Genomic DNA, 25,608 nt, shown 5'->3' with positions numbered 1-25,608 from the left:
CCGTCCCAGATGGTCTGGCCTGAGGGGTCAGCCGCATGAACCACTCGGCAGAGGGGGAGGCTCATGCCACACAGAGCGGCCGCAGGGAACAAAAGGAGACAGACGCATGCAAGCACTTCCTCTCGGGGCCACATCGGGTCAGCCTGCTCTGGTTTTGCCGCCTCACTAGAGCCTCACCAGAGTGCCACAGAGGCTCCCGGAGGGCCCAGTGGCTTCCAGCAAGCGTGGCTGGTTCCTGCCGGGGCTGTCAGACTAGAAACAAGAGCCCACTGGGTGCCTGCAAGCAGAGGCAGCCCCTCAGCATTCTCACCCCACGCCTGCTCCCGGCCTTTCCTTAACACGACAACCCCGGAGAGCGTCAGCATGGGAATGGCAAGTGCTCCCCAGGCCTGTGGTCGCCAACAAAGACCACAGCCTGCTCCACCGCGCCTGCCTTCACTGCGAAAGCCAACGTGCTCCATGTTGGGTTCCAGCTCCCAGAGCCACAAAATGAAGAGCAAGACCAAGGGCTCTGTGCTGGGGAAAAAAAATCACAACCATCGAACACCCCAGCTCGCTGGCCGAGACTGGACCGGCTCCACTGGGTGCTGACGGGAGGCCCGGTGATCTTGGTACAGCGGTCTCCCAGGCAGGCACTAGAAAGGCGACGCAGTTAAGCAAAGCGTGTGGCCTGCACCACCAGGACGGGTTCGGCAGAGCTTTCTATGTGTATTCAGTCATTCATTTATTTCTCAAGATGTGCACACTCAAGTATTACGCTGGCCAGGACAAGCCATGGTTCCCAGGTATGTACAGGTCCTTCTATGGCTGGGGTCACAGACAACTTCAGCGCTAGTGCACCACACGCACAGACAAACAGGAAGCCTAAAACTCCAAGCCACTCCAGGAAAAAACCAGGGATGGGGGGAGGCAATGATGCAGCACCCCATGGGGAGTCGGCGCGCGGGAAGGGACAGAGGGCGGGAAGCAAGCTCGCTTCAGTCTTCGTCAACAGTGGTGTCCGCGTGGCGGTCAGGGGACTGAATTGAACAGGTCCTTCAGGAAGCTCTCCGGGTCAGTGATTTCTGAGAGGAGACCTGGAAAACACAGGGCCCAGGCTGGTTAGGAGCGTCGCGCACAGCCCCACTGAGTCACGGCTGGTGCACCCACACAGAGAGCACGCTGCGCCCCGACAAGCTCGGAGCAGCCACTCGCTGACACCAGCAGTGCCTGGAGAGGCAGTCGCTGGGCACACGCCCTGTTCTGCTGCAGGGGAAGTGCTGAGGCCAGCCCGAGCCTGGAGTGGAGGATGTGAACCTGGCTCAGGCAGAGGAGCTGCCAACGACAGGAACCGAATATTCTGAAGGGAGCATGTGCCAGCCTCTCCCATCTTCTCAGCAAGTTCTGGGACCAACGAGAGGCTGATGCACTGCACTGGAGGGCGGGGAGGGGCAGAGCAGGCAGGGGGCCTGGGTTCTCCTGAGCTCTGAGCCCACCACAGTCCTGAGTTCCTGTGCATGCGATCCAAGCACAGGAGCTCCACTTGTCAATCATCAGACAGAGACCGTGCGCAGCCATCATGATGCCTCAGGGCGGGCATGAAATGAGACCAATCGTGTGATTGTGCACAAAGGTGCTAGGTCCCTACAGAGCCCCTGGAGCCCACCCCTCCTCACCAGGCAGGGCACAGGAGACACTGGGGCCCCAGGTTACATAGATGTGGAGTGGTTAACCCTGCTGGCCTGGCCACAGGCAAACCAAAGTCACTTCCCAAGTCCCTGCATTAACCGAGGCAGCAGTGTTTGGAGCTGGCACTGGAAGGTGCTGTGAATTGCAGCAGGGTGTGTCTGCGGCAATGACACTAACAGCTGAAACTGGGTAAGAAGCTGACTGAGGAGGGGCAGGCCAGCGGCTTCTGCCTGGCGGGGGCCATGGCTCTCCCCACCATCACTAGCTCAGGGCTGATGCGGAGCCCTGGCGTTCACAGCCACACTGGCAGGGTCCCCTGTGACAGGCACAGGGCTCCGCACCAAGGGCAAAGAAAATTAAGCAGGTGATCTGCTCCGAGTCAGGGCCAACTTTCGGGGGAGAAAGCACGGCGTGTGCTCACGTTCAGGCTGAAAAGAGACCAGAGAGGGGCAAGCAATTATCAAAGACACAGAGGTGGGCAGGGCCATGCATGGCTGATACCACCCAGTGCTTCCAAGATAGATGGCTCAGTCAGCGCTGAGCTGGGAAGATGAACCCACTGAGCAGTACCGAGGCCTTCCGCAGGCCTTGTTCCCGGGGAGGGAAGCAGACAACATGCTAACAGAGATGTCCTCCTGACACTGGCTCTTTGGGGAGTTCCCGCCTGCTTCTGCACAGTGTAAAATTTCTACAACGACCATCAGGAAACAGCGACGCAAGCTATGAAGACAGCACCCAGATCTGGTGCCCTCTGCTTTGGCTGAGTGGCTGAACTGACGGGTTACGTCAAAGTGCCCACAACCCAAGAGGAAGGGAGCTTTCAATCCTAGGTGGACTTTCCAAGCACAAGTCACCTCTCCTCGCTGTCATCTGATGTCTCTTATGGAATCCAAACACATTTTCATGTGTCTGTAGTTAGTGTGACAATCTGTCATACAAAAACTGTACACAGGAGAGAAGGATGGCCTTGCATCTCGCTAGCTGTGGGGTGAGGCCTCCACTGTGTCTCACAGGATGTCACCCGGAAGGCTCAGGAGTGCTCTGCTCTGACATTCATCATCTGTTTCAGAATCTCCCGGGGGCAGCTGCGACCCCGGAGGTCTCAGTCCCCAAAAGGCAGAGGAAGAAAGGCACACTCCTATTTGCATTTTAATCCTGTAAACTGTTATTAACAGCCAGAACCAAAAAGTTTCTCCAGCTAAGATCCTGTGGGCAGCAAGTTAACCTTCAAAGCCTCAGTTACCTGCTCTGTAAAATGGAGGTAACCGAAGTTCCCACCTTACCCAGGGTGGCCTCAACTGGGCTCACGGACAGTAAGCAGCCCAGTGCTGGGTGGCACACGTTCGAGCCGCTGCTCCCACCAGTGGCAGCTCACAGGCTGTGCTGCCCGTGGTTGCCTCTGCTACGTGAAGACCAAGCCCTGGGCCTCCCCACAGAGGATGGGTGGAGGAGGCCACCTTGACACTGACCGGCCACATCAAGGAACTCTGAGAAAGTCTCCACTGGCACGAACTCCTCCTGGAAGGTCTCCAGAGCTTTGTCGGCAGCCTCGTAGACAGGCATGTCGTTGTGGCGGATGTACTCGGCCAGAGAGCAGGACCAGCCTCCCTCCGTGTTACTGGTAGGCACCTTCTGCAAAAGCCAACAGGAGACAGGGCTGGGCAAGCGAATGACTCCAGGCAGCCAGTCCCCAGCCCAGCCAACCGCACACATCCGAGCTCTCCCTGGGGCGTGCCACCCCTTCAGGAGCGGCAGTGTCATTCCTCTCCTTACAGACCCTTTACTCGCACCGCGGCTCTTGCACCTACAGCTCCAACGAGCGACTACATTCCTTCCTCCCTACAATCACGTCTGCGTGTGCAAACCGAAGGGACTGTCGACAGCCCCCAGGATGAGCTGCCTCCTTCAGAGGGTGAACGGATCTCTCTCCAGGCACGGGGAGCGGCCTGTTACTGGACAGTCTGCAGTGAGTCTGTCCCACGGGGCCACGGGGGCTCACGAGCAACTAAGGCAGAGGTGGGAGGGTAGACTTTCCTGTAGAAGTGGGCTTACGGTAAGGCTGAAAACAATGCCTCCCCCCTCCACGGGAGAGCCAACTGCGTCTCAGGAGCAGAGCACCCCCAGGCCGAGAGGAGAGCCACCTGGATGCCGTGTCCTTACCTTAAACATGTTGTAAATGAGATCGACGAGGGCCCAAAACAGAAGGGAAGAACGGTAGGTGGAATAGTCCTTCACAGCCTTGTCTGCCAGCCTGGAAAAGAAAATCAAGTCCCATCCCATGAAGTCCCCTGGAGACTCATAGGACAGAGCAGAGCACTGGGGTGCCAGGCAAGAGTCCCTGTAAGCGACACATCACGTGGTCCCAGCTACTTGCCAAACCTCTTGGAGAAAAGCAGCTACAGGCAAGAAATTCTGAAGACCTGGGACCCAGCGGCTTATTTATTAAGAGAAGGTTCCATGAAATGCATCTGACTGGCTTAGTACTCAACTTCCAAATCTGAGGAAAATGAGAACAGGACAATGGCAATCAAAAGCCCTCTTGGGGCTGGAGTTGGGGCACAGCATATTAAGCCACCACTTGAGACAAATGGCATCCATATCATAGTGCCAGTTTGAGTCCCAGCTGCTCTGCTTCTGATCCAGTTTCCTGCTAATGCTCCTGGGAAGGCAGTGGAAGATGGCTCAAGTAGTAGGGGCCCTGACACCCATGTGGGTGGTTCCTGGCTCCTAGCTCCAGCCTGGCCCAGACCTCGCTACTTGGAGAATGAACCAGCAGATGAAGACCTGTCTCTTCCTTTCTCTGTTGCTCTGCCTTTTAAACAAATATAAAGACAAATAAATAAATGTCTTTTTCAAATAAAGGTTCCTGGCGTAAATGTGAAGGAGCCCCAAGTTTCCTTATGTAGCCCCACACAAGCTCACGCACTCAGTGGACCTAACTGATTAAGTAGAAAGCAAGGCTCTGTACTTCAGTCGTTCCATTCCCATCAGGAAAGATTTATTATCAGTCAGAAGACCCAAACCAGCCAAACATGGGGGTTTTCAAATGCGTGTTCTGTGACAAAACAGCCGGCTAGTAGAAACTGGTGTTGAACAACAGCAGGGTCTCGGGTGGGATGTGCAGCCACCTGACACCTCTGAGCCCTGGGATGATCCCAGAACTGTTCACCACACTCCTTGGTTTCCAGTGTTACCGTCTCTACTTCACCGAGTGGTTCAGTTCAGGATTAAAGACGGTGCCTTGGAGCACAGGGGTGCTCGCACAATGTTCACGGCCTTCTCAGCAGACACTCTCGGTTTAAGGAAACAGTAGAGCGGCTAGAGCCACCATGAAACAGAGAAAGACCAGACTTCTCAGGGCAGAGCAAGTGAAATACCAGGGTCAGGGTTAGGTTTCCATCATCTAACACTCCATGAGAAACTTCATTTACAAACTGCCACCACATCTATCCCAAGTCAAGGGTAGACCAACTCTTGTCCCAGAGTACCCTAAATCTTAGAAAATATCCCACGACTAAAGGGACACGTATCAGAATGTTTGGTAACAACATGCATGTGCAAGTATAAGAATCGTGAAGACGAGCTGGTGTGGTGGCGAAGCGGGTAAAGCTGCCACCTACAACACCAGCATCTCATTTGGATGCTGGTTCGAGTCCCAGACGCTCTGCTTCCGAAATCCAGCTCCCTGCTAATGGCTTGAGAAAAGCAGTGGAAGTTGGCCCAAGTCCTTGGGCTCCTGCACCCACATGGGAGACCCATTGGCGGCCATCTAGGCCATCTAGGGAGTGAACTAGTGGATAGAAGATACCTCTGACTTACAAATAAAAAAATCTTAAAAGAAGAACTGTGAAAATGGGACAAGTATAGATGGTGTTTAGTTCAGACACTAAAACTACCTGGCCTCAAGTGCAGGAACCACCTAGCATGGGACAGCCACTCACACCTGCACTCACTGCTTAATTAACTCCCAAGACATAAAGTAATGACACAGTCCTCGTGTGTTGAATTGTGCTTCCCCTCCAGCATCCTCCACTCACTCTCTGCTCTGCCTATGACGCCTGCAGATGCTGCAGCCTGAAGTGAAAATGAAAGAAAGTGGCCCTTGCATGAGGACGACAGTCAGTTCCAGACGGTCACGGGCGAGGCCGTGAGGGAAGCTTATGCAACCCCAGGTTTCAATGCCGGCAAGTTCCTGGAAGAGGAGGACCATTTTTTCCTGACTGTAAAACATGCAGGTCAGCTTCTCTTGCTTTGCATTTTTGTGTCTGCTACTGCACCCACCCCATCAACAAACATACAAGGCCTGCTTGCCAGTGACACTGCCAGCAGCAGGAGACACCCTCCTAATGCCTTTCCAGCCACGGCTGCTCCTGTCAGGATTCTCTTCCTGTGCACCAGGCTCACGGCCCTAGCCCCTGGCCAGGTTTGGTCCTTCTCTGGAACTGTTCTGCTTTGGTGAGCAGGCATCCTGAGTGATCCAGCCCAACTCAACCACTGAGAGAATGGCAACTCACAAGCGTAGCTCGTACTGCATTTTCCTACGTAAGCTGGGGCAAGCTGCTGCTTAACTGCTGGGACGGTTGCTAAAAGCAGAGCGGCTCTGGTGGGTTCGGATTTCACAGCATTTGCCATGGATGCAGGCCGGGTCTGCCCTATCAGCTCCCTGGCATCCTCCTGTGCTGAATGTTGATTTCTGGCAGCTGGTTAACTAGCAATGCTCTTGGGAAACAGTGGAATGTGACACCTGGGGGGGGGGGGGGGGCGGAGTCACACAGGACTCTAACAAGATTCGCCCCCTCCTATTGTGCACGTGGGGTGCCCACAGACAAGCTCCCAGCAGTATTTCACTTGGTTTGCCATTATCCTGGGCCTAGGAGTTCCCTCTCTGCTTCCATGTTGACCTGCAGACTTGGAAAGACCCTCTGGGACACAGACTTAAGGATCCCAGGGGAGCAGCAGCAGCACAGGGACGGACTTTCCAGAAACGGAGACTTGCGAGCCCACTCCCCACTCTGCAGCTCCCTAGCCCAGACAGACAGTTCCGGGCAGTATCAGCAGAGCCGCGCCCATGGGTCCACGCTGCACAGCCATCAATGGAGTCACCTCAAAGAAATGGTGGTGCTTGCTGTTTGCAGACACCTCCCAACTGACGGAAAGCACAGCCCAGGTCACAAACACAAGGCCACTTCCTTGCTGAGAGGCACCCTCTTCTTTGGGAGATGAGCACATCAGCAGGAGAGTGGGTCCAGAGGTAAAAGGTGCACGGAGGTGGTGCAGGTGGGATGGGAACAGAATGGGCAGGGGGTGAGGGTCTGTGAGTTTCTGATCAGAAACTCCCAACTGTGGCTCCACTGAAACATTCCTACGTATGCCCAAACCACAAGAATCTATCTGGCCCAGTCTTAGTCCCCTGATGGCTTCATCTTCTCCTCATTAGCTGTATCACTTGTGCCTGGCAGCCATCCTCTGAAATTTCCTATAGCAGGTGAGCCTGGCTCCACCGTGCCAGTGGCTAGACACAAAACCCCGAGACCTGGGCTGTCGCTGCGCCTGTGCAGTGCTGGCATCCCATATGGGCACCGGTTTGAGTCCCAGCTGCTCCACTTCTGATCTAGCTCCCTGATGATGTGCCTGGGAAAGCAGCAGAAGATGGCCAAGTCCTTGGGCCCCTGCACTCACGTGGGAGATCCAGAAGATCCTGGCTCCTGGCTTTGGATTGGCACAGCTTCAGCTGTTGTGCCCATTTGGGGAGTTTAAAAACAGGAACAAAAACCCAGAGACCAGGCAATTGCCAGCCACTGGCCTAGCCTCTTGGCCTGACAGACCGAAGTCAGTGCCAACTGCTGAGTCAAAAGAGCAAGCCTCTGCGTAGCACACAAGTCTTGAAACACCAGGCAAACAGCAGCTCTCTGAAGCAAGTACTGACCTGGTGGCACCCCCTGGAGCCACTGCCCGGGCCTGTGAGGTCACCAGCAGCCTCCGCAGGATCTCCAGGCGAACGGCTCTCCACTGCTCAGGGGGCAGGACGTGCAGTGCTAGCGCTGTGAAGTAGTGGGGCCCGTCCACCTCGAAGGCGCTTTCCACCCACTTCTCCTTGGGCTGCTCCAAGAAGCCTTGGAGGTTCTTTTCTTCTCGGGAAGTTGCTCGGGTCCTGGAAGGAAAGGGGTATGGGAGCAGGGCTGGGGAGGCGGCAGCAGCCAGGAGGGGAGCAGGACAGGCTTGATGTCTGTCTGTCTCTGCAGTTTCTGACCCCAACCGCGAGGCCTCCCTCCTTCCTCCCGGACAATCCAAGCACCTTCTTCCTCCCAGGCCCTCCTCTGTGACACCTATCCCGACCCCTCTGTGGTTCCCACACAATTCCAAACAACTAGTGACTCCTGAAAGTCAGCTGCAGGCACACTGACACTCCACATGGGACTGTCCTAACCACTGGGAAGCCCAAAGTCACCAGGCTCGTGAGTGAGAGAGCAAAGCTGCTTCCCTAACTTGCATTCACCACCTCAATTCTCCTGCACTCCAGCAGTCTTTCGACATCCCAGGGGCTTGCGTCAAGTACGTGTCTGGTCCCGTCCTAGGCTCCCCACTGGGGTCAGCTTCCCTACGGCCTGTGTCCCCTCGCTCCTGAGAATCGTTTCTGCCAGGTGAACGCTGCTTCTTGTCCTCACTCTCACCAGAGCTGCAATGATGATCACAACAAACCAACGCAGGCACCATTCCACGTGCTCCGTGTGGATCCTCTCGTTTGAGCCTCACCAGAACAACAGACGGGCACCAGCACTGCCCCACCCTTCCAGAGGAGGAAGCTAGTACAGAGCCGGCAGCTCTCGTGTCCAGAGTCACGCTGGGGCAGGATGCAGTGCTGCACCCAGGCAGCCTGGCCCGAGCCTTCCATGCTGGCGCTCTACTGCCCTCCTCAGGAGAAGTCTGACAACAGCTCGTGGAGCGGGCACCAAGAAGTCACTGAGGTCCTTCCTGATGCTGTGCTTCCGGCTCCACTCTCCTTAAGGTACTTGCATGCCAGGCACGCTTGATGCCCTCGCCTACGTCCACAGGGAGACGACAAGCATGACCCCAGCAGTCACCAGGATCCCTGTCTCCAGGGCTGCATGTGGCACTGCCAGATGGGGCTGTGGGCAAGGAGGGCAGGGTGCGAGGCACCAGCAGAATGCGCGTGACACAATGCAGGGGTATCCTGGATGCATCTCTGAACCCACAGGTCAGGTGATGTTCGGCCACTACAGGACCTACTCAGGCCCCACTCTGGCTCATGGTAGCCAGGGTGTGACACACTTGTCTTCACACGCAAAAGTTTCACCATCGGCACCCAGATGCCCTGAGACCAAGCACACCGACGTCAAGTGGCTGGCTAGGGAGACAGCCTGTAGCAGAGAAAACAGTGCCCCTCGACAAAGCTTCTGGCTCAGCCACTGACTGACCAAGGCCACTGTGACAGAGCCAACTCCCTGTCCAACGAAGGGACACAAGCAGGAGTTAAAAATGCCTGGCATGGGGCTGGCACTGTGAGGCAGCAGGTTAAAGCCCCGGCCTGTGGCACCGGCATCCCACATGGGTCCCGGCTGCTCCACTTCCAATACACCTCTCCGCTATAGCCTGGGAAAGCAGTAGAAGATGGCCCAAGTGCTTGGGTCCCTGCATCCATGTGGGAGACCAGGAGGAAGCTCCTGGCTCTTGGCTTTGGATCAGCTCAGCTCTGGCCGTTGTAGCCATTTGGGGAGTGAACCAGCATATGGAAGATCTCTTTCTCTCTGACTCTACCTAACTCTTTCAAATTATTAAAAAAAAAAAAAAAAAGCCTGGCACGTGAGAAACATGGAACACCTGAAGTCTGTAGAAATTGTTTCCCTAGCTGAGTCTGTTCTCTCCATGCAGAAGGGAACAGTCCAGTCCACCTTAAGGCTGCCAAGAGACATGTCTCTGCAAAAAACAAGGGCTGGCGGCGGCCCCAGGAGTACTGGCAATCAGCCCTGCTCAGGCCTGCTGCATGGCTTGCACAGTGGGAATGTCTGTGAAGCCAGGTGTTTCTTCCGACAGCCCCTGCGGCTTAGCAGGTGATGTAATGTGCTGATGGAGACCTGCCTTGTGTTTTTAACAATGAGGCCTGCAGTCTCAAGGAAAGGGGAGGGAAGGAGAAAATAACACTGTTGAAGAGGGAGGATCAGAAAGAACAAGAGACAGGCTGTCCTGCTGTCTGAACTGCATGCCGGCCACACAGGTGGGCAGTCCACAGCTTTGCCATAGGTGCCAGGCCCTGCCCAACAGGCCTGTGAGACTGCAGCAAATGGGGCTTACAAGTACAAACCCATTTAAACGAAATGAACGTGCTAAGGCGTAATAAACCTCTTAGTCTACTTTTAAATTCTTGAGTGGAATGAAAGGATATTCCCTACCCCCTCCAAGTGCTTCTTTAAAATCACACTTTCAGGTATCAACCTAATGTTGGACAAAAATACCATCTGCGGTCGCTGGCTGCCTCCTTGGCTGACCTTCCCAGATAAACCTGCACCAACCCCTCTCCCCTTGCACTTGCACTTGCCAGAAGCATCATGCACTGGAGAGAAAGCAGGGACCACCAACCCAGCTCTGCACTGATGAGACGGGCCCTCAGTTCTGCTGCCCCTCCCTGACGGGAAACTCCCCTGTAACAACTCCTATGTCCTGGACTAAAGATCACAGTGGAGCCCAACCCTTGGCCTCTCTCAACTCACAAGAAGAATCTTCTAAGTAGTAGTAGTGGCTGCATCAAACCAGAGACTTCGATGGCCGGGCTGCCCTCAAGACTGAAGGTCACTTAAGGGATGCAGCTCCTGGCTGCCCATACTGGGAGATGGGACACTGTTGGAAAGGAAGTCACCCTTGCTGCTTTATTCTATGTGACTTCAAAAGACAGATGAACCTCCCCACCTCAACAAAGGCTCCCTGGAACTGGTCAGGGAGGAGACAGGAAGCTGGGGCAGAGGGGTGTGGGGTGTGAGGTGGGTGAGTCCAGAGTCGCCTGCAGGGGATGGGATACTGACGTGTTCAGGACATAAAGCACAGTGTGAATGATGTATGGGATCAGGTGGATGTTGCTCTCCCGGCCGCCCCCGCCGGTGTCCGCACTGAACGACTGCTCCATGGCGAAGCGCAGGAACAGCAGCTTGATGTCGTGGATGTTGAGCTGGTACGTGGGCTCCCGCTGGCCCGTGCATTCCTGGAGGTAAGTATTGTGCCTGCAGAAAGCGGAACATATGCTGGAAGTGAGATTCCAGGTGAAAGCCCAGACTGGAAAACAGAGCCCCACCCTGGGTGCCCCTAGCCTGATGGCCTCAAAGGTGAATAAATGGACAAGATCAAGGGGATGCCCACGATGGGGCTGGGCCTGCAGGACACGGTCATTGCTGCCCATTCCTTGGCAGACTTCACAGGACACAGGGAGGCTATCTATGAAAGCACATTTTGTAGGAAAAACAGCAGAAGTTATCTGGTCTGGCTCACAAGGTCCTCTCTCCATAAAAACAAGCTCTTCAACCTCTGAATCAAAGGCTTTCCCTAAGTCAGTACTCACTCCCATTCATCTGGGCCCTGCTTAGGTAACTGGTGACCCTGCGTTAAGTCACCTCAATCTCTTTCATCTGCAGAATGGGTACAACAACAACACAGAGCAAGCACTCAACTCTATCGCTCATTTTTATTGTCCCCGCTGCCAGGGGCCCATTTCACGGTGAGGACCTCTTCATCCTGAGCTTTACAACAGGGCATCAATACGACACGAGGCCCCTGGGGAAGCTTTAGCTACTCTTGTCTGGAATTTTACAACCACAGCGGCTTCACAAGGAGCCCAATATCCCCCTCCGACACTGAGCCACTTTCATTACTTAAACATCAGAGCCACCTACCCACTGTACAAAAGAACTCTGGGAAATCCTGGCCTCAAGGACCAAGTCAGAGGTTGGAGGCCCCAGGTCTTAGGCCGCAAGATCAACAAAGGAGAGGAGAGCATGACTCACTAGATATTTTACCCCATGCCTCAAATGCTGAGGGTGTTGGCTGCTGTCACCCTGTGGGTGGGCCACATTAGCCACCCCCACAGTAAGCCCTCCTCCCCTATCTGCAACTGCTCTGGACAGCACCCCAGACAACAAGCCAGGAGAGACATGGGTTCCCGTGGAGGAGACAGGAAATGGTGCCATCGGCAGCTGGGCTCATAGCTATCTCCTGGGAATCCCCTCCTTTCTACTAGAAAAATGTGCAATACTCACCTTGCCAAGCAAGTGGCAAAAGCTGATTCAGGGACATGGGGACCCCAGACAGGAAGGAGCCCATTGCACTTGGTGTTGGCATTCTGAAGGGCAGCACTTTCCCACTCTTCCCGGCCACGAGCCAACCTGGACAGGTAGGAGAGCTGGAATTAACTGAGTGAGTGGGACAGGAGAGGAACCATCCGCGCTCCTGCCCCTGTGGAAACAACTACCTGTAACCTCGACAGCAAATGCCGGCTTCCCTGATTCAGGCAAGCAAGACTGCTTTCACCTCCTGCTGCGGAGGGAAAGCTCAGGAACCTACATGGTTTAAGGAGAGCACCCTCAAGGTTGGCAGTGCCACTGCCTCCAGGTCCAGGCCGCGGGAGGAGGCCCACTCGCGCCTGCTGCAGAAGCCTGCTCTCCACGAGCCGGGCCTACCTGACAGCAGCAAGGTGGCAATCGTAGTGCACGATGTTGAAGTGGGACACGGTGCTGTAGCCCTGCTGCTTCCGGGGCTTGTTCTCCATCTCCTCCAAGGCTACCCGCTTCGTGAAGGTATAAATGCCCAGCACCTTGGTAGGCTGCAAAGACGACAACAGGAGGAGGAGGCGAGGTGAGGACATGTCCCAGGGAGGCTTCGGGAGGCAAAGCAGAGCAGGGAACGGAGTGTCTGTCCCCTCTGCGGCAGCGCCGTGGCACTCTGGCTGCTGAGGGTGTGTGTGCTGGAGAGCAGGTGAGGTCAGCCCCTCAGCCGTGGGGTAAGCACTTGGCCAGGCATGGCCTCAAGAAAAGAGGAAGGGGGTGCTATGCAAGCCTAAGCTAAGCTGCCTCACTTGTCTGAAAATGACAAGGGCTGACTGACACGTCACCTGCTCTTCAAAGGCTGCCAGGCGGAGCAGAGGAGCCTGTGCTACCACCGGACCAGCAGGCTGCACGGTGCCGGGTGCCGAGTACTGCATGCGTGCTGGAGACGAAAGGGCCGTTCTGCAGCCTCAGGAGGCAAGGAGGCCCCTCGGCGCTCTGCCCCTTTCAGGGATGATCTGTCAGAATGAGCTCGAGGGGCAGGGTCTGGACTCCCCAGGTGCCCTGAATGGAAGCAGCATGGTATGTTTCTGAAAGCTCAGCTTTGGAGTCCAAGGAGCCTGGGCTGGAATTCTGGCTCTGACTCTGTTTTCTTAACCAGAAGCTGGGGCGTTTTACATGGGCCTAAAGATAAAATTATCCAGTTTACATAAAGCTCTGAGCATGAGGCCTTGTCTACAGACAGAGTCTAAAGGGGCTATTGTGAGCAAGAGCAGGAGGAAGACCAATGTTCCCATCAAGCACAAGTCGCTCTGCAGGAGAGAGGCCACCTGGAACGAGGGCGGGGCTGCGCGTCAGGCCCAGGTAGAGCCCAGCAGCTGTACCTGGAACTTGTAGCCCTCCCTGCAGATGCAGCACGTGAGGCCCGGCTCCTCGATCAGCTCCTCCATCTGCTTCAGGAGCGCCGTCTTGGTCACGACCTGGCCCTTTTCGTTTGTCTGCAGAGGAACCGAGGAGCTGGGTCAGAAGAGGACTGCCACATGCCCTCCTACCCTAGCCAGGAGACGCACGCAGCAGTGTGCCCTTCCACACAGACGGCACGGACTGCTGCAGCACGAGGAGAGGAGAGCCCAGACTCCTCTGCTGTTCTCTCCTTCCGACAGGAGCCGCTGAAGCACAGGAAACCACCCAGTGGGAACCCTGGAAGGCTGCCATTTGCTACAAAAAAAAAAAAAAAAAAAAAAAGCCCCTTTTTGTGCCAGCAGCACCAAGTCTCAGCTGCCAAGGGCCATTCCAAGATCCATTTCCCACGTGTTAAGCTGCTGACAACTCCACTGGCTGCGAGAACGCTCTCCTGGGATTACTGCTTCCTCTCAGGTGGGACACTGAAAAGGGCAGAGTCCTTGTGTCCAACAGACCCAGGTCCAAAACCCAAAATCCTTTCAACTACATTTTAGTTATAGGCTCAGGCCTACTGAATTCACCTCTCCATCTCAGTTTCATCTGGAAAATGGCTATAATGTCAACTTCACAGAACCATTTATATAAACGTTTCAAGGAAGAAACTGAAGCATACAGCAAATCCTCAATAAACATGGTCACGATCCCCATTTTTACTATTACTGTGAACTTGCTCAGTTCACGTCACTCGTCTCATCTGGAGGCAGAACAATAATGGTCACACCTCTGCGGATGCCCAGCACACCTAGTTCCCACCTCCTCACCTTCCCCATCCTCAGCCCCCGTTCTGTCCTGAAGCACAGATGGCCATGCCACAGCCACCTCCTCATTAACTAGGAGGGCAAGCAAGTAGGGACTGAGGTGGGGCCCTACCGTCATGCCCAGAGTGCCCAGAGCCTTCTGCCGCATCGCCATGGCCATGCGCTTCTTCTCAGCCCGGGTCTCTCTGCGGGCCGCGTCGATCTTCTTGTTTACATCAGGGTGTTCCCGCAGTGCCTCTAACAGGTTCTCTGCCAGGGTCCCAATGCCCTCGTCACTGGACACCTGCTCCAGTTTATGCAGGTTTGTGATGGAGTCAGTTCCGATCAGAACCTGCCAGAAGACCAGAGAGATATACATGCCTCCAATTAGACAACCCTACCAACAGGTGCAGGCAGAGCCTTTGATTCTGAACAGTCATCTCATATGGACACCAGTTCGTGTCTCGGCTGCTCCACTTCTGATCCAGGTCCCTGCTAATGGCCTGAGAAAAGCAGTGGGAGATAGCCCAAGTGCTTAGTCCTCTGCCACCCACATGGGAGACCTGGATGTGGCTCTTGGCTCCTAGCTTTAGCCTGGCTCAGCCCTGGCCATTATGCCACTTGGGAAGTGAACCAGCAGACAGAACACTTCTCTCTCTAACTCATTTAAATAAAGTAAATCTTTGAAAAAGAACTCCTCTTCCCTTTGACCCCTTCCACACTCTACCTCTCACACTGTTGTTCCATTCTGGCTCCCTCCAGACTAAATGCAGTCCAAAGAAAAATGAATGGTCAGGGTGTGACTATCAAATATCTAACTAGATAAAACCTTCTACAGAAAGTAATCCACTTTACTAAGAATAAGCCTGGAAATCAGCTGACTTGTATTTTAAGCTCATCATTTTGCCTCTGGCCAAGTTATAACTCTGCTGCCTAATTTACTCTCATGCAAAATAGGATATGGAAACATGGGAAAAATATTTACCCAAAGATGTACTAATTATGACTATATCCATTGAGGTGAACAACAGTTTAGACTATTAGAGACTTGTGCCAGGTACATGAAATCCAGTCACTAAACTTCTGGACAGATTATCAGAACAGACTATTAAATGAGAAGGGGACCAATATTCAACGAAGAAACTATAAACAGGAAAAGTATCCAACCCCAAGGATTCCCGATACTCAAAGTTAAACCATCCTATTAGAAAATGGGTGAAGGACCGGCACTGTGGCATAGTGGATAAAGCTACCGCCTGCAGTACTGGCATCCCACATAGGCGCTAGTTTGAGTCTCCACTGCTTCACTTCTTATCCAGCTCTCTGCCAAGGCCTGGGAAAGCAGTAGAAGATGGACCAAGTCCCTGGCCTCCCGCACTGCACCTATGTGGGAGACCTGGAAGAAGCTCCTGGTTCTTGCCTTCAGATCGGCACAGCTCTGGCTGTTGTGGCCATCTGGGGAGTGAACCGGTAGATGGGAGATATCTCTCTCTCTCCCTCCCTCTCTCTCTCTCTCTCTCTCTCTGCCTCTCTGTAACTCTGCCTTTCAAATAAATAATACATCTTAAAAAAAAGAAGAGAGAGAAGAGAAGAGGGGTGAGATCTGGACACTGAAGACATTAAGCACAGAATGATGTTCAACATCATTACCCAACATGAGACACACAGCTAAACCCACAATGGACATCACTGCACATCTACCAGAATGGTTATAGATTAAAAAGAGCCACTTGAGCACTGTGGCATAGCAGATTAGGCCACCACCTGCAGAGCACACATCCCATATGTGCACCATTTGAGTCCCAGCTGCTCCACTTCTGATCCAGCTCCCTGCTAATGCACCTGAGAAATCAGTGGAAGACAGTCCATGTCCTTGGGCCTCCACACCCAGATGGGAGACCCAGAAGCTCCTGGCTCCCAGCTTCAGCCTGGCCCAGCTCAGGCCATTGCAACCATTTAGAAAGAGTAAACCAGCAGATGGAAGACCTCATTCTATGCAACAACCCTCCCCTCCCAATTCTGCCTTTCAAATAAATAAAAAGATCTGAAGAAAAAAGAAAAAGAGCCATAAAATACTGGCAAAGACGCAGAAAAACTGGATCCCTCACCTAATGACTGTGAACAACTATAAATGATACAATCACTCTAGAAATCAGTTGAGTACATTTTACAACACTGATGCAAACTGCACTGGCCATTTAGCCCAGAAAAATGAAGACTGATATTTATGCAAAACCTCATCAATGTTCATAATGACTTTATAAGAACAGCCCCAAACTGGAAATAATCCCAATATCCTATAATCAATGAATAGCTAAACAACTGTGATAATCCATACTCTGCAGTAAAAAGGAATAAGTCATCGATGAATGTGCCGACCTAGATGAATGTCCAGAAAATTAGAGTGAAAAAAGCAGCTCTGTATGATTCCACTTGTGTAACATTCTTGAAATGACAGAAGTGGAGACCATGTCAGCGGCCGTCATGTGTTCATCACTGGTACACAGGGTGAGGTGGATGTGGCTATGAAAGGGCAATAGGAAGGTACTTGCGATGAAACTATCCTGTATCTCGACTGTATCAAAATCAACATTCTGGCCATGATGTGTGCTGTTTTGCAAGATACTGGGTAAATCATCCATACATTTTCTGTGTGTGTGTATTTAGTTTTTTTTTTTTCATCTACTTGATAGGGAGCGTGTGTGTGTGTATGTGTGTGTGTGTGTGTATGTATATATATATATATATATAGAGAGAGAGAGAGAGAGAGTTATTTTTTCATCTGCTTGATAGGGAGAAAGAAAAAGAGAAGGGGGGGTGGGCATGGATTGTATCTTCCATCCACTGGTTCACTCCCCAAATGCTCACAACAGCTGGGTCTGGGCCAGGCTGAAGCTAGGAGTTGGGAACTCTACCTGGCACCCCACATGCATAGCAGTGGCCCAAGTACTAGAGCCATCCTTTGCTGTATCACAGGATGCAGAAGCAGAAGTTGAGTAAGCAGAAGCTGAACTGGCACTCAGACATGGGATGCAGGCATCCCCAGTAGTGGCTCAGGCAGCTGCACCACACAGCCTGCCCTCTGAATTACTTCCCAGCCACGATTTCTCTATGAACCTACAATTAACTCAAAACCTGTGACTGAAAGAAAAAAAACAAACCTGGCCCTCGTCCCTCTTGCAGGGCCAGTTCGTGTGGACTAACAGACATCAGTTCACTGCAGTGGGAGAGAGATGAGGAAATGAGCTGCAGAATGACACAGGCAGACCTCCCCCAGAATGAAGCTTTCAGCCGCCTCAGGGACTCTGGCCAGAAATCCAGTCTGCTCACCACCCTCATAGTTCAACTGCCACACAGCTGACTCAGGGGACAGTGAAGCCCCACCTAAGAATGATCTGAATAAGAAATTCAGAAATATGACTTCCTCCCTGCACAGAGGTGAACTAGCTGAGCTCCGAGTCCCTTCAACTCCAGTCTCATTCACTAGGGCAAATCACGTCCCTAGTGAATCAGGCAGCTGTATTTGTTCAGTCAGAGGCAGACAGAAGAGAGGTGCACAGGGCTCTCACCCTGCTAGTCCTGTCTGCAGAGTAAGGTACACGTGCACATTAGCTGCTCACCTGGGTGGCAGGGTGCTGGATGGCCAGCCCCCGGAGAAGCCTCAGGATAAACGGCAGAGCTGGGCGAGACAAAAACTTTTTCCAGATGTCAGCATCCAAACTGCAGAGCAGAGGAAGGCCCGTTAGCAGGTCCAGGAAGCAAAGACTACCCAGAAACCAGTTGTAGTTCTGGCTTCCCTAAAGTTGCAGTGCTTGTTCAAACACAACACCCCCAGAGTGTCATAAAGAATCACAAAGACCACCCAGCTCCACTGTGAAGCCCCCAAGAGGTGAGTAACTGAAGAGAAACCAAAACATGGGCTCCTTCCCCACAGCCCCTAAGGATCTGCAGTGGCTGAGTGGTCACTCTGAGAGCTTCAGAGCAAGCAGGAGGCCTCAAGGAGGGGGAGGAAGCAGGCAGGAAGCGTTCATGCACCAAGAGGCTGCAGGGAGGCGCAGGGGAGGGGAGCAGCCCCTCAGAGGCAGGGGTTCCTACTTCTTGGCACTGGGGATGTGCTTTTTCATGTAGTCAAGGGCATTCTGGGTGATTCCCTTCTGCAGGATCAGATCCTTCAGCTGATGCCCATTGCTGTTGTTCTTGATGCCGGCTGCTATCTTGCAGAAGCAGTCCAGGAAGACTTTGTCATCACCGCTGTGGTCTTCATCGTACCTAGGCAGGAAGAGCAAGTCTGAGGGTGTGACAGGCAGAACACAGCCCATCAGGTCATTCTCTTGGTGAACAACCTTCAACCAGCTACAGACCTGGTCAAAACCCCTTCACACAACATGAAGACCCTTGGACCTGGCTCCTAGCACCCCCCCCACCCCCACTCAACAAGTGTCTCTTGCATTTTCACACCCTCATACCTGACTCTCTCCAATTTGTCAGACCCCTTCCCATTTCACCAACAGCAACACCTCTTTCTGGCCAGTTGCTACTTTAACTATTGACTCCCCAACTAGACTGAGCCCCTTAAAAGCCAGACGTGGTACACAATAATCTATGAGAAATTCAGGTGATTCGTCCTTAGTCCCAGAGGACCAGCTGAGGACTTTTGTGTAGACTCCTACCTAGCTGTAGGAACCCCAGCTACATACTTATCAAAGTTGCAGTATGGTTTGAATCGCTCCACCAGGATCTGCATTTTCTCCACCTCTCCAAAGGAAAGGTATGGGATAATGCGAAGCAGGCCCTGGAGCACACTGGGGTTGGAGCGCACGAAGGTACTGTTGATCTGGTCCAAGAGCATCACAAGTTGATCCTTGTCACCTGTCAGGAGGAGGTTTCCCTGCAACAAAGAGAGGACAAGGCCCTTGGTGAGGTCAGGACTGTGGCTGCAGCCAACAGCTGACCACAAAGGTCAACCCACTTCCATCTAGAGCCACCAGAAGTGGCCCAAGGAGAACTGTGTCCCAGTACCTCCTAGGGAATAAGAAACAGGATTCAGTTTTACTCAAGTTAGTGTCTAAGTTTCTAGGTGGTTCTATTTACAGTCTCATCCATTCAAACATTCAATCTCCTCTTTGCCTAAGAGAGGCTGCTGGACACTGAGCGCTCACAGCTCTAACCAAGTCAGTACCAATTAGATGGGAGAAGTTAGGGGTGGAGAGAAACTGAAGTGGGAGCTGCAGCCAGAGATTCAATGATACGAGCAGACCGTCATCCTCGGTGGAACTCAGCAAGACGCGAGCAGGTCTTCTGCTGGCAATGAGACAGTGTAGGCAGATGCAGGGAGAGGACCCCACTCACCTTGTCTTCACTCAGGGGCTCAGCGTTGGACTCATCTAAAATGATCTCCATGATGCTAAGCACCTGCTCAGCCACAGCTGCTCCCCCACTGTCCTTGCTTTCCTGCTCAGCTACCAGGGCCTGTAGGAGAGGGAGACCCAGTCACTCTCAGAACCAAACTGCAGCTACAGGGGGCAACACTGGCACTGTGGCACAGATTAAGCTGCCATATCAGAGTACTAATTTAAGTCCGGGCTACTCTGCCTCCAATCTAGCTTTCTGCTAATGCATCCTGAGAGGCAGAGTGGATGGCACCACATGAGAATACTGAATAGAATTCCAGGCTGCTGGCTTCAGCCTGGTCCAACCCTGCCTACTGTGGGCATCTGGAAGGTAAGCCAGTAGACAGAAGGTCTTTCTTCCTGTGTCATTAAAACAAACAAAACAACCCTACATCCACTCATCTGCTCAAGAGTGCCCTTCATGGTCTTAATTCCCAGACTGAGTGTGCACCATAGAATCTGGACCACTGCAGGGAGTGCCTTCTCTCATCTCTCACCTGAACTCAGGAGAGGGACAGGGAACCTTCTGATGCCATGGCAACTGCACAAGTGTGAGCCAGGAGAAGGGTCAGCTCAGTGACCCAAGCCTGGCCTCCTCAGAGCCAGACAGCAGAAGGGCTTGAGGTGAAGCTTTGAGGCCACTTTATCTGAGCCCAGAACTGAGATGTCTTCCCCCACCAGGACATGTAAGGCTCCCTCCTCATCACCCACAGCCCACACTCTTTACCAGGTTTAGAGTCCCCAGCATGACGTTCAAAGTGTTCATTTCCAGTTTGACCAGCTGCTGACGGTTGACTTTAACCTTCACACAATAACTGAACAATTTTAGCAGCACCTGACAAGAGAAGACAGTCAAAACCCATGTGGCTGTCTGCAAGTATAGGGTGCAGGGACGAGCAGGAAGGAAATGCCAAGAGGGGCTGGGCACGATCACCAAGTGCACTTTCTGAAATGCAGAGCACAGGGAGGAGCGGTGACCCTCCAGGGGCCACGGCTGGGCTCTCAGATAAGCTTGTGAACAGCAGTGTTTTCCAGGGATGGTGCCCGCAGGCTGGGTACATCTTCCTTCCTCTCTACAGCAAGAATCCAGTTCCTAATGGGACAGGTGCTGTTCTGTTGCCTCGGGGAAATCCCAGCACTAACAGCAGGCAGAATGATCCCAAAGCTCATGGCTTCCATGAGCTCAGAACTGCGTCATTTAAACCACGGGCACAATGACACATGTTCTCAGGCACCCCGAGTGGTGAAAAGGTACCTATGGACGCCTCTAATCGTTATTAATGAGACAATGGTATAAACCCAACAAAATCCTATGATGTGGGAAATGAGCTACATTACAAAATTCCATTTAAAAAGCAATCATAAAATAATAACGATGACTGACACAAGTGCAGTTTTCTGGGTAAAGACAATCAGACACGGGCCCTAGGGGTGATTAAAGAGGTATCAGAGAAAGCCCCGTCACTATGGTTGTAGGGGTGGGAGGATGAGGGAATTGCCAGGTCCTTCACTGGCCTGCCCTGGCCCACAGCACCATGCTGCCCTCTAGGGTGGAGTGGCACAATGGCTGCTGTCAATGCTGGAAGGCTGGCCCCCACCTTGCTAACCCCAACTCACTGTTAGAAGGTGACGCCCCTGCTTGAAATCTCTGATCCCTGCCAGTCTGGTAAGCATGCAGTCCAAGCCCCCACACTGGGCCATCACCCCAGCCATCTTGTACACTTCTTCTTCATCTTCTTCTTCATCTGCAGAGAAGGAAGCCAAGCAGAAACAGAGGCAGGTGAGTGTGGAAACCAGACGGACAGCCCCCTTCCAGGATGGGAGCCAAGAGCCTTTTCCTAATCTCCAATAAAGACACAGCTAATAAAAGGGTCAGAACTGGACAGTAAACTACAGCATCTCACTCTTATGAGCTTAAGGTTTCAATTAAAATTATTTACTCAAATGTGAAAATATGTACTACTACCATCAATGGCAGAAAAAACTAGCTAAAAATAAATCTGAACAAGTCTGTTGCTTACTGCATTTTCCCCTATAAAAGCTAAGTTTTTCTCAACTCCTACAGGTATCTGAAGTAGGCCACAGATGCTGATGGCTTTCCCTTCCACAATTCTGATGCAGAGGTACTGCAGAGTATTTGCTAAGAATACTCAAGTCCTGGGATGTGACCCACTCAGGAGTCCAAAATCTCAAATCCACTTTGCAACACTGTCTAGGGGAAGGACCACTATTACCTGTGGTGGAGTCCAGCGACTCGATGAATTCCTCGGTTGCATCACCCAGCAGCCCCCGCATCCGATAAACAATCCTCATGGGCTCCCCCTGAACACAGAAACTTACTTGTCAACAGGACCAGAAAAACGCAAAGGACTCGACACCTACTCTTGCTTAATGCTTCAGCAATGTGGGAGAACCGCTTAACCACAAAATCTCTCAGAATCCAAACACACTGAAGCCTACTGAGGTGCAAGGAAGTTGATTTTATTCAGTGTCTACTTCAGGCTAGACATTGTATGAAATACTTCACAAACATGATCTCATTCAATCTCATCAAAACACCATGTAATAACTACGATGACTATTTATTGAGTGTTCTACTCCGTGCTAGGCCCTATGCTAACTAAGCATTTTATAACTCCCATTTAAGTAAGGTCAAACAGCTTGTTCAAAGTTACCCACCTTAAGCCCAGGTCTAAACCCAAACCTGCATTCCCCCTGGAGTAGATAATCCGCAATCAACAGAGCCCACTACCCAAAGAATCAGGACAAGTGAATTCCTTTATATCAAAGAGCTTTGATTCAAAACTCAAAAATCAAAAGCAAGAAAAGAGAAGACATCAATCTTTGCGTATGGTGAGTCTCAGGTCTTCACATCGCCATAAGAAAGGAGGCAGTTCATCCATATTTTTTCTATTTAAAATCCATAGCCTGATAGAAATAACTAGAAACAAAGCTTCCTCAAATCAGATCATAGCACTTCTACTGAACTAAATCAGGAGAGTTCACTGTATGCCAGACACTGAGCACAGCACTATCACACGTGATGCTCACTCTGGAGATGAGAAACAGGCTCAGTCACACCACAGGACACTCAGTGGGAGGCAGTTACCACCCTAACTCAAGTTCATACTCAGCTTCAGAAGTGGGACCTGCAGAGAAAGGCCAGTTCCACAAGGGTTTTCAGCCCTGGAAGCCCAATGGGAACTCCTTAGACAGAACCACCACCAACAATACACAGAAAACAAAACAGGCTGTGGCGAGTAGCTAGAGAGACAGGCTGGGGGCTGGCATTCTGGCACAGCAGAAGCTGCCGCCTATGATGCTGGCAACCCACATGAGCTTAGGTTCGAGTCCCAGGGGCTCCACTTCTGATCGAGTTCCCTACTAATGCGCCTGGGAAAGCAGCAGCAGATGGCCCAAGTGCTTGGGCCCCTGCTATTCATGTGACAGACCCAGATGGAGTTCCTGGCTCCTGGCTTCAGCCTAGCCTGGCACCAGCTGTTGTGACCATTTGAGGAGTGAACCAGCAGATGGAAGATCTCTATCAACCTCTCTACAAATAACTCTGCCTTTCAAATAAATAAATAAATCTTTAAGGCTACTATAAACTCTGGACTTGGCAAGAGGACTCCTCTGTGGACAGTGCACACCAATGTGAGGGAGGAAAGATTCTCAACTTCTAACTTGCCTTATGGTTCAAAAGAGGAGATGCCCATGTGTATTCTTTGAGCTCACTACCACTATTTGCAAGGATACTTCAGCACAAGTAGGAGAACAGAAATGAGCAAGGCCAAAATGTATAACTGATTAAAGGTCAAATGTACAAATAATATGCTGTTCAATTTAGTTTCAGAAGAAGAGGGCCGGCCGGTACTGTGGCATAGTGAGTAAAGCTGCTGCCTGCAGTGCCAGTATCCCATATGGACGCTGGTTCGAGTCTTGGTTGCTCCACTTCTGATCCAACTCCCTGCTAATGTACCTTGGAAAGCAGTGGAAGATGGCCCAAGTGATTGGACCCCTGTACCTGCGTGGGAGACCCAGAAGAAGCACCAAGATTCTGGTTTCAGATTGGCTCAGCTCCAGCCACTGTGGCCATTTGGGGAGTGAATCAGTAGACAGAAGATCTCTCTCTCTCTGCCTCTGCCTCTCTGTAACTCTGCCTTTCAAATAAATAAGTCTAAAAACAAAAAGTCTGCTGTGTTTCACTGGCACAGTAGCTTGCTGGAATTAAGTTATATATTTTATTCATTTAAAAGACAAACGGAGATGGAAACGTCACAGGAAGAAAGAAAAGGAATAAAGACACCCCCCCCCCAAAAAAAAAGAAAAAAAGGCGGAGGGGCTGGCATTGTGGCATAGTAGGTGAAGCTGCCACCTGCAGTGCCAGCATCCCATATGGGTACTGGTTCGAGTCCTGGTTGCTCCACTTTCCATCAGCTCTCTGCTATGGCCTGGGAAAGCAGCAGAAAATGGCCCAAGTCTTTGGGTCTCTGCACCCGCGTGGGAGACCAGGAAGAAGCTCCTGGCTCCTGGCTTTGGATCAGCTCAGCTCTGGCCGTTGGAGTCATTTGGGGAGTGAACCAATGGATGGAAGACCTCTCTCTATATAACTCTTTCAAAGAAATAATATAATTCTTTAAAAAAAAACAAAAACAAACAAACAAAAAAAACACGAAACCATAGACGAGACCTTTGACCCAACTATTGGGAAAATGTTCTGAAAAGTGAACAAGCCCATAAAAGTTGAGAATTAATCTAGCTGAGAGGCATTCAAATGAAAAGAGAAGGGTGCAGGCATCAGGCCCTCCCCATTACAGTGTGCCCTCAGGAGCCAGCTGGCCTGAAGGCTCTGGGCTGTGCACAAGCAGGAAAGGCTCAGGCTCTCCTGAGGCCCTTCGACCCTCACGAGTCAGAAACCTCCAGAGGATGACAAGATCACTGGTTTCCTCCACTTGCCCACACACAGCAGAAGGGAAGCTCCAAGTCCTGCAGCAAGCTGGATGAGAAATGATTCACAATGGCTTCTCCTGGTTCAAGTCGGCCCAAGTCAGAAAAGGAAAAGCACACTTGCAAGAAGAACACAGGTACACATACCTCATTTGTGGTACACCAGACTTTCTTGTAAACCTCGGCCACAGGAAGGTCCAAACTGATGATTTTATTGTTCACCAGAAGCTGAACAGAGAAGCAGATAAGGCTGTTAACCCAAACAACTGCAAGGCAAATACATCCCAAGATCACAGGGCACCTTCTACCAGTGGTTCAGGGCTCAGGGACCTCTCAACAGACGCTCCTGCTCTAACCAAATGCACATGTGTGCAGAGTTCCAGGGGTCGCAAAAATCCGTAACTCAACCAAGGTCTCCCACTTAGAAACCCTGCTAAGGACGTTCTCCTGTCCTTTGTCCATCTCGTGTATACAATAATGCCCAATCCTAAAGGTTTTCTGTTGGAAGGTGTCAGATACAGGCCACACACTTGCAAAGGGCTTATAATGCCAGTATTCAGGGAGCTCAATTAACTTGGAATCACTGAGATGCCTCTGTCAGCAGTGACAACAACAGTAAAAATGTACCACCATCACCACTAGGCACTAACCACTTGCTTATTCCATGCCGAGCACCAGGCAGAGCCCTTCACAGGTAGTGAACCTTAACACTAGGGAAGGTGGGAATCATTAACCCCAATTTATGGGTGAGAAACTGGAATCAAGAACTTGCCCAGGCTGGCGCTGGGGCTCAATAGGCTAATCTTCCGCCTGCGGTGCAGCACACCGGGTTCTAGTCCCGGTCGGGGAGCCGAATTCTGTCCCAGTTGCCCCTCTTCCAGTCCAGCTCTCTGCTGTGGCCAGGGAGTGCAGTGGAGGATGGCCCAAGTGCTTGGGCCCTGCACCCGCACAGGAGACCAGGAGAAGCACCTGGCTCCTGGCTTCAGATCAGTGTGGTGCACCGGCCGCAGTGGCCATTGGAGGGTGAACCAACAGTAAAGGAAGACCTTTCTCTCTCTCTCTCTCTCTCTCTCTCTCACTGTCCACTTTGCCTGTCAAAAATAAAAAATAAAAAAATAAAAATAAAAGAACTTGCCCAAC

The 25,608-nt window shown here is 52.1% G+C and overlaps 1 protein-coding gene across 8 annotated transcripts in view; it reads right to left on the bottom strand.

The window, feature by feature from the left end:
• Positions 1 to 699: 699 nt before the first annotated feature.
• UBR4 (ubiquitin protein ligase E3 component n-recognin 4) overlaps positions 700 to 25,608 on the bottom strand; it is a 158,650-nt gene continuing 133,741 nt past the window's right edge. For all 8 annotated transcript variants that reach the window (XM_051858039.2, XM_051858043.2, XM_051858042.2 and 5 more), the window contains 17 exons: positions 24,616 to 24,696; positions 21,756 to 21,843; positions 21,139 to 21,266; positions 20,249 to 20,356; positions 19,481 to 19,600; positions 18,829 to 19,019; positions 18,227 to 18,400; positions 17,752 to 17,851; positions 14,265 to 14,483; positions 13,316 to 13,429; positions 12,348 to 12,490; positions 11,928 to 12,053; positions 10,704 to 10,898; positions 7,595 to 7,819; positions 3,829 to 3,919; positions 3,138 to 3,300; positions 700 to 1,076 (listed from right to left, as the gene is read on the bottom strand). In XM_051858039.2, the coding sequence (XP_051713999.2) occupies positions 1,012 to 1,076; positions 3,138 to 3,300; positions 3,829 to 3,919; positions 7,595 to 7,819; positions 10,704 to 10,898; positions 11,928 to 12,053; positions 12,348 to 12,490; positions 13,316 to 13,429; positions 14,265 to 14,483; positions 17,752 to 17,851; positions 18,227 to 18,400; positions 18,829 to 19,019; positions 19,481 to 19,600; positions 20,249 to 20,356; positions 21,139 to 21,266; positions 21,756 to 21,843; positions 24,616 to 24,696 (2,331 nt within the window). In that variant the 3' untranslated portion in view covers positions 700 to 1,011. The remainder of the gene's footprint in view (positions 1,077 to 3,137; positions 3,301 to 3,828; positions 3,920 to 7,594; positions 7,820 to 10,703; positions 10,899 to 11,927; positions 12,054 to 12,347; positions 12,491 to 13,315; positions 13,430 to 14,264; positions 14,484 to 17,751; positions 17,852 to 18,226; positions 18,401 to 18,828; positions 19,020 to 19,480; positions 19,601 to 20,248; positions 20,357 to 21,138; positions 21,267 to 21,755; positions 21,844 to 24,615; positions 24,697 to 25,608) is intronic.

Source organism: Oryctolagus cuniculus, chromosome 7, assembly GCF_964237555.1.
Source record: "Oryctolagus cuniculus chromosome 7, mOryCun1.1, whole genome shotgun sequence".
Classification (NCBI taxonomy): Eukaryota; Metazoa; Chordata; class Mammalia; order Lagomorpha; family Leporidae; genus Oryctolagus; species Oryctolagus cuniculus.
This window is presented reverse-complemented; position numbering and strand designations above follow the sequence as displayed.